This window comes from Nelumbo nucifera, chromosome 2 (assembly GCF_055504915.1).
Source record: "Nelumbo nucifera cultivar China Antique chromosome 2, China Antique-T2T, whole genome shotgun sequence".
NCBI lineage: Eukaryota > Viridiplantae > Streptophyta > Magnoliopsida > Proteales > Nelumbonaceae > Nelumbo > Nelumbo nucifera.
The window spans coordinates 54,352,856-54,374,090 of NC_142650.1; the positions used below are offsets into that span (position 1 = coordinate 54,352,856).

The 21,235-nt window shown below is 41.0% G+C and overlaps 1 protein-coding gene across 1 annotated transcript; it reads left to right on the forward strand.

The window, feature by feature from the left end:
- The first annotated feature begins 14,994 nt into the window (after nt 1–14,994).
- On the forward strand, nt 14,995–20,995 carry LOC104601267 (inositol 3-kinase-like). The gene is made up of 2 exons (XM_010264554.3): nt 14,995–16,213; nt 20,107–20,995. The coding sequence occupies exons 1-2, from the start codon at nt 15,350–15,352 to the stop codon at nt 20,398–20,400; spliced, it is 1,158 nt and encodes a 385-aa protein (XP_010262856.1). The 5' UTR covers nt 14,995–15,349; the 3' UTR covers nt 20,401–20,995.
- Nucleotides 20,996–21,235: the final 240 nt, after the last annotated feature.

Sequence of the window (21,235 nt, forward strand, 5' to 3'; positions counted from 1 at the left end):
TCACCAAGTAGCTCACCACCAGGGAGCTCGTCACCAGGGAGCTCATCACCAAGTAGCTCACCACCAGGGAGATCGTCACTAGGTAGCTCTCCACCAGGGAGGTCGTCACCAGGTAGCTCTCTACCAGGGAGCTCGTCACCAAGTATCTCACCACCAGGGAGCTCGTCACCAGGTAGCTCTCCACTAGGGAGCTCATCCCCAAGTAGCTCACCACCAGGGAGCTCGTCACCAGGTAGCTCTCCACCAGGAAGCTCGTCACCAAGTAGCTCTCCACCAGGGAGCTCGTCACCAGGTAGCTCTCCACCAGGGAGCTCGTCACCAGGTAGCTCTCCACCAGGGAGCTCGTCACCAAGTAGCTCTCCACCAGGGAGCTCGTCACCAGGTAGCTCTCCACCAGGAAGCTCGTCACCAGGTAGCTCTCCACCAGGGAGCTCGTCACCAGGTAGCTCACCACCAGGGAGTTCGCCACAAAGTAGCTCATCACCAGGCAGTTCACCACCAGGGAGCTCCATCATCCTTTGAGTCACATGCCACCTGGGAGTAGGTCAAATGACGAGGTACTTAGCCAAAAAATTGGTACATGACCAGCCATGGTTACATCAATTGGCGCCGTCTGTGGGAACACGCTACAAAAAGCTAAGTTTTCATCCTACAAAAGTTCAGATAAAGCCTCATCAGTCCTCTTCGCAAGGTCTCCCCTACAAAGATGAGCTCTTCGTGGCTTCCGCGGGAGTTGGCGGCCAACAGACTACATGGGCGCCCTCACTGGTCGAGCCTTCTAAGGCTCCCGTGTGAGCTGGCGACCTAAAGTTAGTAGTGCTGCCCCCGAAGGTTGAGCTCCTAGTAGCTTCTTGTAGGAGTGGGTGACCGGCATTGCGAAGCTGATGCAGTGCAATCATAGCTCTAAGGCACCCACCTGGTCAGCTCGGCACCTTGTAGGTAGCTCGGCACCTCACTGGTAGCTCGACACCTGGTCAGCTCGGCACCTCGCAGGTAGCTCGGCACCTGGTCAGCTCGGCACCTCACTGGTAGCTCGGCACCTATTCAGATCGGCACCTCGCAGGTAGCTCGACACCTGGTCAGCTCGACACCTCACTGGTAGCTCGGCACCTGGTCAGTCCGACACCTTACAGGTAGCTCGACACCTCACAGGCAAAGCCTACGGGCCACATTACTGCTTAAGACCCGATCGCCTCTTCGGCATGGGAAAAATCAAAAAAGAGTGGACTACGAGTCACTCCCAAAAGCCTACGGGCCACAATACTACTTAAGACCCAGTCGCCTCTTCGGCATGGGCAAAGTCAAGAAGAGTGGACTACGAGTCGCTCCCAAAGCCTATGAGCCACACTATTGCTAAATACCCAGTCACTTTCTCAACATGAGCAAAATCAGCAAAAGTAAACTATAAGTTGCCCCCAAAGCTTAAGGGCTACACTACTAAATTGGCGGAGACCTCCTCACCTTACAGGCAGCTCGCCATTGGCAGGCAGCTTGCCACATACAGGCTACTCCCAAAGCCTAAGGAATTGGATCAGCATTTACTAGCTCGTCGACTTACGGGCCAAAAGAAGAAATCTACTCCCTTCGCTGAGTTACTCTCAGCTCGGGAGTGGGGGGCAAATGATGAGGGCGGATTTGGCCCTCCAGTGAAATTGTGACACCTGGCACCTCATGCAAACCAAGTGCAGCCTCTCGACAACTGGGCAGCTCGGGAAGCTCGGCAGAGCTTGCCACAGCTCGGCATGGCTCGCCACAGGCAGCTCGGCAGAGCTCACCACAAGCAGCTCAGCATAGCTCGGGGAGCTCGGTATAGCTAGGGGCAGCTCGGCATAGGCAGCTCGCCACAGGCAGCTGGCCACTCCGCAGGCAGCCTGGCGTCTTACGAAGAGCTTGCCACTTAGGGGCAACTCGGCACTTACAGGTAGCTCGACATAGGCAGCTCGCCACAGGCAGTTGGCCACTCCGCAGGCAGCCTGGCGTCTTACGAAGAGCTCGCCACTTAGGGGCAACTCGGCACTTACAGGTAGCTTGGCACTTAGGGGTAGCTCGGCATATCGCAGGAAGATCTCCTGCCTAACAACCGTACCTAACAGATCCGGAGACCTGCGCCCACGTCTCTCGCTAGGCGGCGCTATGCCTGCCAGTCCTGAGAGTTGTTCCTTGACTGGCAGAGCCGTACTCTGCAGCAGCCGCCTGCACCCGCCACCTTAGCTCTGGTAGTAACGGCTGCAGCAGAGAGGCAGAGGCGGTTACACCTGATTTGACAGAGGTTGTTACGCCTGATTTGACAGGACACCACTATATAAGGACTCCGACCCCCAAAGACAAGGGGGAGAGAATGAAAAAATGGAGGTAATCCTTGCTTTCTAGCTCTCTCATTTCTCTCCAAGCTCCCTACAACGAGAATGCTAACTTATGCATCGGAGAGTCCCCGCCGGGAAAATACCCCCGAGTCCTCTGATTCAGTTCTCGTAGGTCCCTCAGCTCCCGCCACCTGCAAAGGAGAGGAGATCACCTCATGCAGAGGGCAATCGGGTTGCGCTACACCAGGGAGCTCGTCACCAGGTAGCTCACCACTAGGGAGCTCGTCACCAAGTAGCTCACCACCAGGGAGCTCCTCATCAGGTAGCTCTCCACCAGGGAGCTCGTCACCAAGTAGCTCACCACCAGGGAGGTTGTCACCAGGTAGCTCTCCACCAGGGAGGTTGTCACCAGGTAGCTCTCCACCAGGGAGCTTGTCACCGGGTAGCTCTCCACCAAGGAGCTCGTCACCAGGTAGCTCTCCACCAGGGAGCTCGTCACCAGGTAGCTCTCCACTAGGAAGCTCGTCACCAGGTAGCTCTCCACCAGGGAGCTCGTCACCAGGTAGCTCACCACCAGGGAGTTCGTCACCAAGTAGCTCATCACCAGGCAGTTCGCCACCAGGGAGCTCCATCATCCTCTGAGTCACAGGCCACTTGGGAGCAGGTCAAATGACGAGGTACTTAGCCAAAAAATTGGTACATCACAAAAAAAAAAATTGGTATGTGGCTAGCCACGGTTACATCAATAATAATTGTTATTTGCTACAAACATTTAAGTATTTTTTTATCATATTGTTACTTTTGTTAATTTTCAATTTCTATCTTAACTATGATATATCTAAAATTCAAATAATTAATATGAAGAAAATTTTCTCATGTGCAATGCATGTGCTTAATTACTAGTTATCCTTAATGTTTATCTAGTTGACTAACTTTACCCTTCTTACAAAAAAATAAAAATAAAACCCAAGTCTACCCTTACTATTTATATATTGTACAATTAACTAAAGCCTCCATCGCATGTGACATCACATGACTATTGTATTTTTCAAAAATTCCTAGAATACCCTTCCATTTTAAAAAATCATAAGGTAAAGGTGGAGGAATGCGGGTCAAAAAGTAGTGACTACCCACAAAGCAGCAGATCATAGATGTATCGGCCACATCCATTTTCTTTCCTTCATTGGTGCTCACTCTTTCCTCTTTCTTTCTTACAAGGTCTCTGTTCCTGGTTCTTCATTTCTCCTAAAATCCTTTAAGCTTTTTCTTTCTACAATCATCCAGTTTTCCTTCTCGTTTGACTGTTTTTATGATTCGATTGTGAATGATAATGGGTTCTATGTGATTCAAAGTTATATGTGGATCTTCTCCATTCGTGCATGATTTTTGAGCTTTGTGTCTAAATGGGTTCCTGCAGCTATTGCTACAGGACAGAGAGAGAAAGTGAGGGAGGTCTGAGGACGATGAACAAAGCCCTTAGGTATGAGGACGCTGAACAGAGAGAGGTAAGGCATTCCTTGTGTATAATCTCACCGTAGAGCCCTTGAGTATACCCTCTTAATCCTTGAAGCAGCAGGGATATCCTTCACAACCAGAGGTATTTTAGCAGGAGCCATATTTGAATAAATAGATTTGCCAGCTCAAAATAACTTCATCAAACTCATCGTAGTAGGCAGCAATGGAATCAAGAATCATAAGAATGGAGAACACACAAAACATCCCAAAAAGGGCACTTGGGAACTTAGTGGTTACAGCTACAAAGGCCCATTTCAATAATTTATCCATTGTTACGATGATCCCTAGTGAAATGGTGAGATGCAAAACCCCAAAAACCTAGCAGACACCTCTCCATTGTATATATATAAAAAATCCATAAAATAACCAACACATAAAAACATCAACCCAGTATCCTAAAGGCAGAACAACAATCACTTACACTTTAAAATCCAATAGAAACAATCTTGCCATTTGCACCTTTGGGTTTCTTGAGCATTTGACGATGAGTTATGAACTCGTTCTGGCTCATTTGCAAGAACCTAGAACCAGTGCCAATAACTTTACTTTGGGAACAGGATTCTCCCTTTTTGGGGCCATTTATGTTAGGTTGGGTTTATACCAAAAACAATTGATGTCTTCATTGCAGAATTGTCAAGTTTTTCCACTGAGATCCTGGGTTTTCCATGGATTCCAGTTGAGTAACTAGGACATGAGAGAAGTAACAGCTGGGAATTGAAGGAAGAAGCCGCCATGGAAAGAGATGGAGAGCCTAATCTACAGTTGCTCTCCAAACACAAACCATTTCTAGGTTCGAAATATTTGTGAATATAAAAAGCTGTTTTCCGTGAGCTTGGAAAAAGGAGAAAAAATAAAACACGAACAAAAAAAGAGGAATCAAGAGAAAAGAACCTGAACTAGTTACCTTCTTTAAAGATTTTCTTTTGAAGGGCTTCGGTGGACTTTTTTCTGACTCATCGGGCAAGGACAAAAGTGGAGTTGCAGGATCCAGGGACTCGACATTGAAGGATGGGCTCCCACAATTGCACAAAGGACAGTGAAGAGAGAAAGATGAGTAATTCCATCTGCCTTGCAGCAACGGTTAAGACGAAGATTGAAAGAGGAAAGTAGTTCCTCTTCATTGAAGAAGGAGAAGAAGAAGAGAGGGAGAGGAAGAAGATGGTGCCGGTTCCTATTGGGAGGATGCATACCACCATTGTCGTCACTTTTGAGGTTTGAATCACCAACGTTAATGTTTCATTTTGAAAATTTTCATGAGGATAATGGGTAAAATAGTATTTCTCATTACAAGCAGGATGTAGTCAATTGTTAGAAAACTTATGAGTAATCTAAGACAATATGTAAATAGTAAGGGTAGAGTTAGTCAATTAACTAAATCATTGGGATAGTCTAATGAAGTGTGTGAGAATAGTAATTGACCAGAAATGAACCCCGACTACCCAAGTGGCCAACACTAACCCATGCAGGTGATCATAGAGCGGGTCGAGCTGAGTCAAGTCATGTCTTTAATATATTATTGGGTAAATTACAAATAGGTACCTTGTATTTTGGGATAGTGACAAATAGGTACCTTGGACTTTCACTTGCAACACTTGACTACTCTTTAACTCTCAAAAATAGACACTTGGGTCTATTCATTAGTATTCTGTTAAACATTACATAATGTCAAAAATATCCTTCTGTTGTATTTTTGAGATTATTCTATAGAATAAAATCATCACTAGAGAATGTCGTCGTCAGAAAATTTGAATTTGTTATTTGTTGTTCATGTGAGAATGTCATCATGGAGAGATGTTTGGTTACCTGAGAATGATATAAAAAATACATGAGAAGAGTATTTTTGGCATTATGTAATGTTTAACTAATGAAATACTAATAAATGGACCCAAGTGTCTATTTTTAAAAGTTCAGGGTACTCAATTGTTACAATTGAAAGTTCATGATGCTTATTTTTCACTACCCCCAAAATACAAGATACCTTTCTTTAATTTACCTTATATCATATTTAAATATATAATAATTTAAGGATAATTATTTATATATACTTTGTATGTTTAAAAACTATTTATATATGCCATGGCCCCATATAACACAAATAGACCGTCTATTAACAAAACGTTTAGGGACGTTTCATAGGGCCATTAAACTTTTTATAATCCCATTTTCATTCCTCTTCTTCTCTCCTTCCTCTCATCAATCTCTAGACAAAACCAATTGAGTGGGGATCCCTCTCTTTCTTCTTCTTCTTCATCATCATCTTTTGAATCTTTGGTTCTAAATTTGGATGACTACACAATTGATTCTACTAAAGAGGAAGTCCAAGTAATGTTGGGATCTATTTCCTAAGATGTGAAGAGTCATTTGGAAGCTTCAAGGAAAGCCTAGGACAAGAAAATTGGAGGGAAATAATTTTCTTCTCATTTTTTCTTTTATATTAGAAGTCTCCTAAGCTCTAGACTCCATAAAGCTCTATTTCAATGGCCATCATTTACGTCTGTAGAGGTGGTATGCCTCCTTTTATTCTTAGAAGTAGATTGGTGAATACAGTAAGTGGTGGGTCCTGTATAACAATATTCAGAGAAACCATAGATGTCATGTGCAAATTCATTTCTGTTGGTTCAACAAAAATTCACATGGAAATCCTTAGAGATGTGCTCTGAATCTTGCAAACTCGGCCTTAGTCCACCTCAGCATTCTCAGATGATTCTCCACTATACTCTAAGCCACCAAGGTGATGGGAAACAAATGGTTAAGAGAGGCAGCTTCATAGAGTGGTGACCATCTCTATTTAATAGATGTTTTGAGGCAGTCAAAAAGTCTACCCATTAAGGACTTTGATGCCTTAGAATGTTATAGATCAATTTGGTTCTATAATAGTTCAATAAATGCAATTTAAATTGGATGTTAACAAACTTGATTCTAATGATTTCAATAAATACTTGAGCATGAAAGCATCTTTTCTATTGTCAAAATACTTAAAAAACACTATACCTAAGTCTCAAACTACAAACTGGACATAATATAATGAGCTCAAAAAATTCCAGTAACACTAACAAACCATAATAGTATATGACATGAGACATCTACATATCAAAACAATGTTTTTTTGTACACTTAAATGCACCAAAGGATAATCGGTAGTGATCAGCTACTTGAATCAAATGCGCACATAGTGACAAAATTAAAATTATAAAACGATATTACAAACTCCCACTAATTAAATAAATTCTTTTACATCATGGACTCCCATATAGACTATTCGATTTCGAATTCCAATATAATCGAATTGAATTTAGATGGTTTGATAAGCTTAGTGGTCAAATTCAAATTTTAATATCATATTGATTACTTTATCAAATCACTCTCTCTCTCTCTCTATCCTTCAGTCTTTCCTATTCTCTGCAACTTTTGCAAGTTTACAATAGCTCTTGCCATTCATCGAAGTTATGAGTTGGCATATATGTTCAATATTTTCTACAGTTTTCATCCATCCTTCTATCCTTATAAGCAAGGTCATTGTAGGAACTTACATGGATCTTTAATCCTACTTCAGACCTTTCCTTACTCTAGTGTTGCAATCTCAAGAACATCTCAGATTCAGATTGGGACATTCTACCTCTTACAAATCTCCATCGCACTCTCAAATCCCCATCTCTCATTAAAAAGAAAGTAGTTGAAGGCAGTTGAGAGCAGATTACCACCAAACCCTCTCCTCAGCAAGGTTGAAGGCACATATCAAATAAGCTAGATGAGAATTGTTTGGAATGCAATTTTTCTCCCACTGACCTTCACATAGATACAATTATCTAAGATGTTCTCTTTGAATCCAAATCTTGTAATAATAGTATGGAATTTGATGTACCGCTATCTTAAAGCTTGTTTAATTAAGTTCATAAATAGATTTTTTTTTAATTTGAAGACTTTTTTTTTCTTTTCCTTTCGTAACAAAACTTTTAAGTTGTTACATATAAATAGCTTCTTTTAAGTCACTGCTAAGAATGTCAGTTCCTACATCCATCTGAAATAAATCAAAGTCATAGTAAGTTATTAAAGTCATTAATGCACAAAATGAATCCTTCATAGATATTGGTAAAATGGTATCATCATAATTTACTCCTTCTATTTGGGTTGGGTGAACCCTCAAACAATTAATTATGCCTTAAATTTCTCAATAGTTTCGTCAGAGCCTCTTTTGGTCTTAAAGATCCATTTACAACCAATGGATTTTCACCCCTTCAACAACTCAACCAATTCTTATAATATCCAGTTGTGCTCCATGGATTTAATTTCTTCTTTCATGATTTTCAACCATTGCTCGCAATTCTGATGCCTTAAGGCTTTTGAATAATTTTTAGGATAATTATCCTCATAATCAGATTTTGCAAAATCATCTTGAATTATAGATTTTCTAATTCTCTAAGGCCTTTGTGAGGGTCCAATATCAACATTATTTGGAGTAATGTTTGAAGTGAGATTTAGTAAAACTTCATTAATCAAGTCTTCCACTTGAATTTTACTCATTTTAGAACTACCATCATCATCCTCAAGAAAATTTACATCCCTAGATTCGATAGTGGAAGAGTTAAGGTTTGACAGATCATATAACCTAATGTTTTCAACCCATTGTTGACCTGATTGATTGAACCATTCGTACCGTCACTCGGCCAGGATTATGGGTCCGATTTAGTCAAAACCCATCAAATAGTCAAAAACAGTTGACTTGGTCAAGAACTACTCAACCCAGCCGGTTCAACTACTGACCCATTCGACCCAATCACTAGGTTGTGGGTTGAACACTCAATGCATGTAAATTTCGGAGGCCATAACTTTGCACTCTGATGTCTGATTATGGTGATTTTTTTATTTTGGGTAACTTTTCAAGATCTATATGTCCCAAGGGGTCGTAGGTTCCTTGCCTCGCTATTTTCACGAAAAAACCCATTTTATGGCCTCAAATTGCAATTTTTAATATTTTTATAAATAAAAAAAATTGAATTAAAAACAAAAATTAAATATAAAAATAAATATAACATAATTATATATGTATATATGTATGTATGTATGTATGTATGTATACACCTTAAATACATGTAGGGCGGTCTGACCCATTCAATTTAGACGTTCAAACTGGTGACCTGTGACCTAGAGGAAAAAATGATTCGACCTCTGGGTTGGTTTTTAAAACATTTATATAACCTATATCCGTTTGATCTTTTTGGGTACCCTACAAAGTAGAAACTAATGATTCTAAATGAGGTTTTAGGTAATCCTAGGGTTAGAACCTTAACTTCAATGATACATCCCACACATGTAAGTAATTCAAACTCGGCTTCTTTCTAGTCCATATTTCATATGGTGTCTTAGGCATTGATTTAGAAGGCACTTTATTCAATATGTAAACTACCATCTTAATGGCTTTCACCCCAAAAATATGTGGATAAAGTGGCATAGCTCATCATAGTATGCACCATATCCATTAATGTTTTATTTCTTCTCTCAACAATACCATTTTGTTGAGATGTACATGCTATAGAGGTTTGATGAACAATCCCATGCTCTTGGAGAAAAGTATAAAAAATCTCAAACTCACCACCTCTATTAGACCTTACAATTTTGATCTTTTATCTAGTTGATTTTCCACATCAATGTTGTAAACTTTGAATGTTTTATAAGGCATTTGATTTATTTTCAATCAGATAAAGGTAATCAAATCTAGAACAATCATCAATGAATGTAATAGAGTATCTATGTCCACTTTGAGCAAGGAGTTTAAATGGATCACAAATATCAGTGTGAATAATTTAGAGGAGCTCATAACACCTAACACCGTTATGAAATGGTTTTCTAGTCATTTTGCCCTTAAGACAATGAAAGCAATCACTAAGATAATCAAAATTTACAATCTTTGAATATGTGACCTAACCTTCTATGCTAAAGCATGGATAAAGATTCTATCTCTTTTCTTTCAAGTTACAAATTAACATGGAAAGATTCAACATTTACAAGTAATAATTATTTTGCATATGATAAATTAAGATTCTGTTTATAAAGCCCAAAACAAGTTCAAGTGCACCCTCAACCACCTAAAACCCTATTCAGGGAAAACGAACCTATGTAATTGTGAGAAAACAAATTCCTCCCCATCAAAATCAATAATTGTTTTGAATGGTCAAATAACTGTACTGCTATCATTAATCCACTTGTGCTTATTGAGAGAGTATCAAAATCTAATTCTCAAAATTTGTAACGAAAGGTTGTAATTGAGTTTGTTGGACCCGTAACGAGTGATTTGAAAGTGGTTTTATTTGGAAAGCATGGTGTTTTTATAATGATGAGTGTTCACATAAATGTGCTTGTGGAAAACATAAGGAAGAAAAACTACTTATGGGTGGCAATAATGGCGTATTTTAAAAACTTAATGAAATATTAAGGACACCTTTGTCCTTTATATTTTATCTATTAGAGTTAAGCTTCGAAAGGTCAATATAAGTAATTTTTTGAAACTACAAGGGGCATTTAAGTAGTTCCCTAAATTATATTTTATACATATAACATATGTATGGAATATATGTTAAAATATAAGGTCATTACCTTTGAAGAATTCTCTCAAACTCACCTTCATTTTCAATATCTCTATACACCCCTTGACCTTAAGGCTATGTTTGGTTAAGCTTGTTCGTTTTTTAAGATTCTGAAGGGGGGTTAATGGGATTGTGGTTCCATCGACTACTTTTCCCATTGTTCTTTTTTCATGTTTATGTATGACTCATGGAAAAAACAGGTATCATACCCATCTCCAAATGTATAAGTTATCCATTTAGGAAAAAAGTTGACAAGACATGTTTGAGACAATTTTGTCCATTCTAATAATGACTTCAATGGATCAAAGAGTCATTGTATAATTTACCCGGAAATCAAACAAATACAAGTAAATTCACTTATCCGAATAAGCGTTTTCCAAGAAAGTGTTACTTGGGAAAAACTTACCCTGAGAAATAGCTTTTGGAAAAACGAACAAGGCCCACAACATGTTCCAACACATTTGATGAGGGGTGATATGGCCCGACCTAGTAAGTAGCGGACACGTGGACGCAACCTAGTGACTAGACATGTGACTCAGCATCCTCGTCCACCTTGCCAGGTTGGGTCACCTCGGGTATCTTGGTCACCTCGAATAGCACCGAAGCTTGGGTATCTCGGGATGACCAAACCTGCCGAAGTAACATGTAGCAGATTTCTAGAAGCTTGCTAGCTGTCTCCGAGCCCTTCAGGATCACGCCATGCAACTGTAGGCCTTATTTTCATCCCGCCCGAATCGAATGGACATGGTAGGCCTTATCGGCTAGCACGTTATCCACCTTCTAGTGCGGAACAAACTCCTACGGATTGGGCCGAGGATCTCGGGAGTGTTTCGTGAGGCCCATGGTAGCCCAGCTATATAAGGGCATCAACCCTTGAGACCCAGGTACACGCGATTGTGCATTCTAGCTCTTACTCACAATTTCTAGCTCACATCCACTACATTCAGTTCGCATTACGAAGTACTAACTTAAGCATCGGAGAGACCATGCCAAGTTAGCCACCCCGGGTTCTCTAATTTCATCTGTCTTATAGTTCGACCAGCCTATCAAACAACCAACGTCTGAGCTGCCTTCTAGATAGGAGCAACCAAATCGCGCACCATTAATTGGCGTCGTCTGTGGGAAACGCTACAAAAGGCTAAGTTCTCACCTGATTCTCTGAGCCTCAAGTAATAGCATCCTCAAGCAACAACAACAACGCTTGATCGAAAGAACCCCCTATGGGTCAAAATCAAAATGATTAGCCCAGACGAGTTCTAGCAGTCTTGCCTGGATAGAATCTCCCTAACTGTGAGGCCACCCCCATAGGTCGAGCCCTACATGCTCTCTGCGAGAGTTGACGGCCAACAGAATGTGAGGCCACCCCGTAGGTCGAGCCCTTCGTGGTTCCCGTGGGAGTTGATAGCCAACAAACTATGAGGTCAGACCGCAGGTTGAGCCCTCCATGCTCTATGTGTGAGTTGATAGCCAACAGGTTGTGGAGCCGCCCTCGTAGGTCAGTCCTACCGAGGTGACGAGGTGTCTGTTGGCCGAGGTGCTGAGAGCAAAACTAGATTGTCAAAATTCCGCCGACCTGGCGACTTGGAAACCTGCCTCTGCTGACTTGGCAACCTGGAGACCTGCCTCTGCCAACCTGGTGACCTACTTCCACCGACTTGGCGACCTACATTCGCTGACCTGGCGACACACGTAATCAGCCCGAACGAGCCTTGTTAGCCCTGTTCGCGAGGTCGCCCCTACAGGTTGAGCCCTTCGCGGATCCTACGGGAGTCGGCGGTCAATAGACTGCAATCGCCCTTGCAGTTTGAGCCTTTCAAGGTTCCCGTGCAAGTTGGCAACTTTCAGTTAGTAGAGCTACCCCTGCAAGTTCAGATCCTTGTGGCTTATCATAGGAGTAGATGACCAACACCTCCGAGGACTGACACAGAGCAACTGTGGCACCGACCCTCTATTCAAATGCCAACAGCGACACACGTATTACAAGAGGAAGCCAAACCTCGAAATATGTTGGTAATAGGCCAAAGGACCTACAATAAAGCTACTCCCTTCGCTGAGCTAATCTTAGCTTGGGAGTGGGGGACAATTGATGAGGGTAGATTTGGCCCTCCACTGACATCATGACATGTGGCATCGTAGAACAGTTGGATGACATCCTAGCATCACCTAGGCGACGACTTGCCTTAGCCAAAATGATGGAGTCCCAGCTGGTGACCTGCCTCTGCCACTGACCCAGTGACCTGCTTTATCGCCGACTTGATGAACTGCCTCTACCACTAACCTGGCAACCTGCCTCTATCGCCGACTTGGTGACCTGCCTCTACCGCCGATCTAGCGACCTGCCTCCACCGCCGACCTAGTGGAAATCTAGCTGGCAACCTCGTCCACAATTCAAGGTGGCTAGCAACACCTCGTCCAGGGCCGACCTATGGTACCTCATCAGTACCAGCCAAAGTGATCTCGACGTGAGGAGCGACATCCCTCGAAGGCTTGCCAACCTGATTGAGGTCCAGGTGGTGACCTGCGAGACGTTCTTGCTGACCAACTCTGCATGCATCCCGTCACTCCTGGGTCTCTCGGAAGTCAGTTCTCACACCAAATGTTCCGAAGGAAACCGAGTATAAGGCGCAAAAGTCGGCCTACATGCACAACTACCTCCGAGGACTTCGGACCAGTTATGCACGTCTTCCCAGAGATCTTGGACGCATTGTGTGATGCCCACGCCAAGCAATGCCTATATAAAGGCCTTACCTCCAACCGCAAAAGGCGAGATGCACAACATAGCTCTCTAGCTATCTCACTTTCAGCTCTCTCACAAAATCTCCGCATTCGCTAACTTAAGCATCGGAGTGCCCACCTCGGGTAAAGAAGCCCGGGCACTCTGACACTGTTTCCTTGCAGGTCGCACCAGTAAACTATGCAGCTTGCCACCTTTAGCTAGGGATAGTTCAGCTAGGTGTTAGATCCACCTTCCAGGTAGGGACAGTTCAGCTAGGCATCCCAACCATCTTCCAACTCGTCACCATTCAGCAAGGCGTCTGAGCCACCTTCCAACTATGAACCATTTAACTAGGCGTCCAACCTACATTCCAAGTAGGGATTGCTCAGCTAGGCATTTGAGCCACTTGTCACTCGGAAACTACCAAAATGTGCATCATCAATTGGTACCGTTTGTGGGAAACGCGACTAAAAGTCAAATTTCTATTTTCTACTACTTCCAGCAAATTATCAATGGCATCCTCAAGCATTTTCCACCTGGACCTAATTGTGGTCCAGGTTGGCAACGGAGGCAGGTCACCAAGTGGGACTCCATCATTTTGTCTAAGGCAAGTCATCACCTAGGTGATGTTGGAATGTCATCTAATTGTTCTACGATGCCATGTGTCATGATGTAATGGAGGGTCAAATCTGCCCTCATCATCATTAGTGTTCACAAATTACATGCACGGTGAGCCCTAATCTTATAGTGGGTCCCATACAAAGATCATGATGGAAGGGGTTTTTATGATGGAAGGGGTTTTTGTTGATAGGAGATCTAAACTCTCAAGGGAGATGCTCCTAATGTATAGTTGCAATGGTTGTCACGGGTTCAAATTGGCTCCCCACAATTGGGATGACAGCTATGGGACTATGGGAGAGGTTTCCCAATAAATGGTTGGGATGTATTGTAGGGTATGTGTGGGTGGGTGGCTCTCCACGATTGGGATGACAAGTATGGGACTATGGAGATGTTCTCAATACACATTTGGGATGTATTGTGGGGTATATAGGAGAGTTAAAAGCATGTTCCCAATACCCGGATGGTCAGACTATTCAGCTTGGGAATTATCCAAGCAATGGACTATGTTTTAGTTACCTCAAATCTGATTTTTGGCCAAAAATCATTAAATTGATCAATGACTCATTGACCCAGATGGTCAAATCATTCATCCGTTCAACATGTTTAACGATTTTTTATCGCTTTTTATTTTATTGTCAAATGGGCCATCCATTTACCGAATGGTGCTTTTTTTAAACATTGATATACCCATAAAAGGGAAAATCTATAATAAGAAAAAGATAAGATATGAGAAGAGTTTTGATCAATCAAAACCCACCCATGAATTTTGAATTTTGACAAATAACACCATAGTGGCTACCGGTTGATGTCAAAAGTTTTTCGGATATCATGGTATTTAGAGCATTTTATTTTATCGGTGGTGAGGAGGAGAATATAGAAGAACGGCAGTTATTTTCAATGTGTGGTTTTAACGGGCTCTGAGGAGAAGATCCGAACTCCAAATACGCCTGAGGTAAAACATACGTGGAATCTTATAATTGGATAAATAACTGACAGTTGGCCATCAGCAACGAGTTCGGATCTGCTCATCTTGTTGGGACAGTTTTTGTTGGGACTTGTGAGCAGATTCCACGTAATAGACACGCCAGCGCCAGCGCTCCGCAGCCCAAAGCAAGTCTAGATCCCTATCAAAATCCGATTGTTTTGTTATTCTTCCACCCCCGGTCCCCCACCACTCTGAGATGTGATACTTCTTCTGATGATGACGATTAGGAAAAGAAAACCTTTATATAGCTTTCGACAATGGAGGAGCGAGAATATATAAAGCTTAGCCTAAAAAACAAGGAGATACTCCATTTTCCTCCATTGACAATTTGATGAGATCAAATCAGATTCCATCTCCTTTACTTTTCGCCATGGAGTCAGCCACGTACACACCTCCTCCTCTCCCTCCTTCACCCATGTAGATTGTAGACTTCGCTGTCGTCTCTGTATCAGACGTTCGCCTACACGAATCGGGATCCCTCTGCCATTTCCTATTCACTCATTTCTCTCTCCCTTCTCCATTTTTTCATAAAACCTAACCCCACCTCTTTTTGAGCACTGATGATACCAAAACTGCGGACACGAAGGCCAATCTCAATTTCTAACTTCTTTTCCCGATCGTATCAGCCATGGCCATAGGAGAGCAGCGAGAACCGGAGATGGTCACTCGCCGTGGCCTGGTAGTCGGGAATTATTGCCATGACGTTCTTTTCCGGGATGGTCGAGTCGTTGGTGAGAGCCTCGGAGGTGCGGCTTCCTTTGTTTCCAACGTCTTCGACGGCCTCTCCATTCCCTGCAATTATGTCTCTAAGGTCGGCTCCGACTTTGCTTACTCTGTTTCACACCCTCCTATCACGTCTCCGTCGTCGATGACCACCCTCTTTCATGCTCATTTCTTCTCCGACCGAGACTCGAGTCGGCACCAAGATCGCATTCTCCGACGGATTCATGCATGCGATCCCATTTCACCGTCTGATCTTCCAGAATCGCAGTTTGATTTTGGGCTGGCTGTCGGTGTTGCGGGAGAGATATTGCCGGAGACTTTGGAGCGAATGCTTGATATCTGTCGTGTCGTTTTTGTTGACATCCAGGCTCTCATTCGTGTGTTTGATCCTCTTGATGGAACAGTCAAGCTTGTTGAGCTGAAAGACAGTGGCTTCTTTCATCTCCTCCCGCGCATTGGATTTCTGAAGGCTTCGGCCGAGGAAGCGCCTTATATTGATATTGAAGAGGCACGGAAATGGTGTGCTGTGGTTGTCACGGAAGGGAAGGATGGTTGCAGGGTTTACTGGAAGGATGGAGAATTGCAGATTTTCCCATTTCCAGCCTCCCAGATTGATCCAACGGGTGCTGGGGACAGCTTCTTAGGCGGGTTCGTTGTCGGGTTTATTTGGGGTTTGCCTGTGCCGGATGCTGCACTCTTGGGTAATTTTTTTGGTTCGCTGACTGTTGGCCAGATTGGACTTCCCAAATTTGACTCAAGGTTATTGCAGGTCTGTTACTCATTTTCTTATTTCTGTCTCTTTAGCTATGGGCTTTTCATACTCTGTCAGTTTAATTCTATCACATATGCAATCACTGGTACATACCCTGCACACCTCAGCCATCTTAGAATCAAATTTATACTTTCTTATCATTCTGTCTTTACAAGTCCTTTTTTTTATCAATCTGTCCTTACAAGTCCTTTATTAATGCATTTGAAGATTTTATACAATACAATGTAAGGAAGGTAGGACTAGAATTATAATCTTGGGTCAGTATTGAAAGCAAGAATTCTTTGAGAAAATTGACACAACATAGCAAGCTTCCCTAGTAAAAAATCTGTTAATATATATAGTGGCCCTAACAGCCAGATCCTAACTTAAACAGTGTTTTTCAAGATATATATGATATTCCACTCTGGAAGATCTGTCTCAAAATAATCCTTCATGTTCTGAAATAGAATCCATTCATAGCGATGGCAGTGTGTCAGGTTTGGTACATGTCATGGTTACTCCAACCCCAGCCTTATCTATGTTATCCTTAACTCAAGAAGAAGCTCAAAAAGAAATATAGAGTAAGATATATCTTTTTAACATTAGTATAAATCCTGCAGTTATTGATCAAAAAAAAAAAACAAAAACTACCAGATGATATGTATACTTCAAAATATCATCTAAACCCAACAAAGAGAAGGCAGGACTGCAGGAGTGCAACAAATAAGCTACTTTGAAAACTAATTACCTTCTGTAGCAACTTGTTTACGCTTTGTTCTGAAATAAAAATTAATACAACCTAAAGATAACCAATTCAGAAATTTAAGAGCTACCTGCTGTACAACTAAAGAAAGTTTGAGGAATAAAACATAGTAAACCTGCATAAAACAATCCAATACTAACCTAACCTAAAACTTGAGGAATAAAACATTATAATCTGTTTGTTGTTTCCCCTAGGGGAGGGTTAAGAGGGTTTACCTCTCCCCTTCTACTTTGTATTATTTTCTCTAATCTTTAATGAAAATTCTCTGCTATTCATAAAAAAAGAAGAATTCTTAGAATATATGCAAATCACAACTTTTGTTTCCACAATTGTTCTACACTTTAATTTCTTGTTTTAGCTGTCATGTGTTCAAACTATGTCTGGCATTGCATAATCCTTTTTATCTCCTGAAGACTAACATAGTATGAGGACTATTTATAACCCAATAATGACAATATTATGACAAATATGATAATAATTTCATATGTATGAGTATAATGTTGGGATCTGCCATAAATTCATTGTCATGGTGGCTGATTATGCTTGTACGGTAATGACAATATCCTAGGACAACTGTGCTTGTACAGTAATGTCAGGCAAGTTGTTGGTGTAAATGAACTTTCTGTTGTGCAACTACTTTTCCATCTACAGCCTACAGGTGCTGTGATTGCTTATGCCTTTCTTGGGATGTTTGACATTCTTAAGCAACTATTTTCACATTAATGGGAAAAAAAAAAGAAATGGGAGGGAGCACAATAATTATAACTAACTATAATTCCTATAAGGTTCTTTCTTGAGTTTGTTCAGAAATGTTAGTTTCACATTGACGTCCTTTGTTAAGTTGATGTTATTATCCTTATTAACTTTCCATAATGTCTTTCTTCCCCTTTAATGAATTAAAGGGAGGGATAAATTGTTTGTTCCAATAAGTTTTATCCCTAAGAGAACTGTTAAATTGGAGGAGGATTACAACAATTGATGATGAGGTGGGAGTGGGGGAGAATAAAAAAGCAATAGAAGGGATGTTGTGTTGATTACATTGATGTTGAAGCAATCAAAAAATTATCTATAATGATTCATAATGAAGGATTACAAATTTTGGTCTTGATTCATGAATGGACAAAATTATTCTTGGCATTGAGAATGTGATCATTCAAGAAGGATATAACTTCTTTTCACTATTGATTTTGTATTCTTTAGGATTTGCATGGTTACATTCATGAACCATTTTTTTGGTGAAGGAAAATTCTGGCACGAACAATTTAGTTCACTTCTATTGGACAGAATTATTCTTACATTGAGAATGGGATCATTCAAGAGGGATTTAACTTTTTTCATTATTGATTTTGTATTCTTTAGGATTTCCATTGTTACATGCATGAAACATTTATTTTTTGGTGAAGGAAAATTCTGGCATGAACAGTTCAGTTCACTTCTATTGGACTTTCTCCCCTATCTCCCAAAAATAAGCACAAAAAATTCTCTTCCATATAATTAGCAAAGTGATTAAAAGAAAAAGCTACTTTATTAATATGCTTGTTCAATCCTCTTCTTTCACCAGTACACAAATGAGATTAGATCTTAAAGTTAGGGTTCGATCTTCATGTGTTATTATTTTTTTTTTCAGTTGAGTTTGATTCATAATTTTTGCCAATGTTTAACCTCAGGTTACAATTGACCTCATTCGTTTTTTATCTAATTCTTGAATTTTAATTCCTCGTGATAAATCAATTAGGTTGTTTCATGTTGTTTGTAGTTTAAATAATAGCAGATTGATATTTTTCACCTTTTGATCATCTCTCCCCTCCCCCTCCTTTAAGAATTTTTGGATGAAGCATTCAGCATTCCAATGCATGAGGTGCTCTCTCTCTCTCTCTCTCTCTCTCTCTCTATATATATATATATATATATCTATCTATCTATCTATCTATCTATTTTTTTGATAAGTAAAAGCTTCTTTAAAATTTCATTAAATCAGAAAAAATAAGCAACTGTTACAAGCTTCCCCAATGGAGGAACAGGATGCAGCCTCACTCATAATGAAAAGACAAGAACCCCCTTGCTTAGCTAATGAATCAGCCAAAGTATTTGCCTCCCTTCCCACCCATTGTATAATTAAGCTCATCTGTTGAGTTAACCATTTGAATTTCTTCATTTCGTCTCGATAGCACCATATCACTGAATCCAGGTCTTCTAACCAGCCCACCACCACCTTGGAATCCCCTTCAATCACCAGGTTTTCCAAGTTCATCCCTTTTGCAATCTGAACACCTTGTAGGACTGCAAACAGTTCAGCCCTTATAGAGTCTCCATTCCCCATCGGTCCTGAAAAAAGTGCTATCAGATTTCCTTCCTTCCCCCCCCCCTCTCTCTCTCTCTCTCTCTCTCTCTCTATATATATATATATATATATAACATGGATGATGATGATATATTGATTTTTTGAAGTATAAGGGCTCCTTTTTTTTTCTTACGTGTGCGATTGAAACATAAGATGTCATTGCTACAGATAGAATTTTAGGTATGGGCCCTTGGAAAGAGGATATCCAATTGTTGCCACATATTGTTGTTGTGCCTTGCCATGGACTCAAAGCATCTTTTAGTATTTAATTCTGGTTTGTACCACCCTGCAGCAAATTTTACTGGTCCTGTAGATGAACATGGAGATTCTAGGTAGTTTAGGGATAAATACATATTTTACTGTCAATGTTTGAACATACCAGTCAAAAGGACGAGAATTACTCTTGGTTCCTTGGATATGTATTTGTGATGTTCTGAATTGTTCCTTAAACAAGATACTGAGCAGTGTGACGCTATTGCTACACATCTCTTCTTTTCTGCAAGTAGAGCTATTTGGAGCATATACTCCACTATATGACCTCTAAAATATTCTGTATGACAGGAAATATGGCTCAGTAAGTGATATGGTCATGGTACATTAAAAAAAAATCTTACTATGAGTTGTAAACAGTCTCTTAACATGTTGATATGTTTCATTTGCCTGTTTTCTTGTGACATAGGCAACAAACATGTCTTAGTTTTAAGTGAATTGAAAAACTCGTACTTCAGAAATAACCTTTTAACGCCTTCGTACTTCAATTCCTGCATTTTTAGAGAGAATGATGATGAGTTATTCCTGCACTTTCAGAGAGTCAATAATGAGTTGCAAAGGAAGATACACTGTATGGGCTGCTGCAGAACAAGAGATACAGCAGCTGACTTCAGGATGTCAGTAGAGCATAAAGAGTTCCAAGCTGCCCTTGTTGAAGCAACCAAGTTATTAACCACCTACAATGGACAAGAAGATGAATGGAACTCCCAGAATTCTCCTACTAAAGAAATAGAGCAGATTGTACATCAGCAGAATGGTGATCCACAGAAACTGTTTCCGGATCCCATTTATGACGAAACAGTTCAGCATGTCAAGGCTGCAAAGACGTAAGCGCAGCCCCTTTAGTTCTCTCTCTCTCTCTCTCTCCCAATGTTTTCTGTAATTTTCTAGTCAATAATTTGATGATCAGTGAGAAATATGTAGGCGTGGAGATCTCATGGTGGTCATTTCTACAAGACATTCTGAAACCCTATGATATAGCTACCTGCACCAATAAGCAGGAAATACAAATATGGTAACAAAACCAACACTCGAGACATTTTGAAGGGCACAGAGCCATCAGCAAATCTAAAGATCCTTCAGGATCATTCCATCAAAACTTATTCTCTATTGAAAATAACAAATGCTGATAAGATGGCCAAGACGCCCACATTAGATTATGAACTAATGCTGGCCTTGGTTTGTACTTAGTACAATTGAGCGGGCACCAATATTGTGGTTTTGCCCCTTCCTTTCCACATGATACCCAAGAAAGTATTTTGATATCCCTCACTCCGTCATTGTTTCTTGGAAATTTGGGTGGCTCTCAACCAGAAATTTAGTGAGTGGTGACTACATGTATACATCCAATTTGAGTTCACGTTTGTTTTTCTTGTACCATTCGCATTGTGATCTCACATTTTAAATGAAGCAAAGATTTCAAGAATGATCTGAATTTTGATCCGAATAGCAAGATATGCAGAAATCCTGTAACATGCCTCAACTCTTGTTTGATGCAGTTTGATCTTTCTCGGGCCAAAACCTGTCAATTGCATCCGGAGACGCATAAATAAAACAAAGGGTGAAGATACTCCCTTAATCCCCTTCAAATATGTATCAGTTATTACTTGTCACCACATTTTACCTAATTCCCTGAAACCCAAGTATTCAAATTTCTTACCGATAT

Coding starts and splice junctions, on each gene's coding strand:
- LOC104601267 (XM_010264554.3), top strand. CDS start 15,350: ATGGCCATAGGAGAGCAGCGAGAACCGGAGATGGTCACTCGCCGTGGC. Junction 16,214..20,106: donor TTGACTCAAGGTTATTGCAG/GTCTGTTACTCA, acceptor CTGCACTTTCAG/AGAGTCAATAATGAGTTGCA.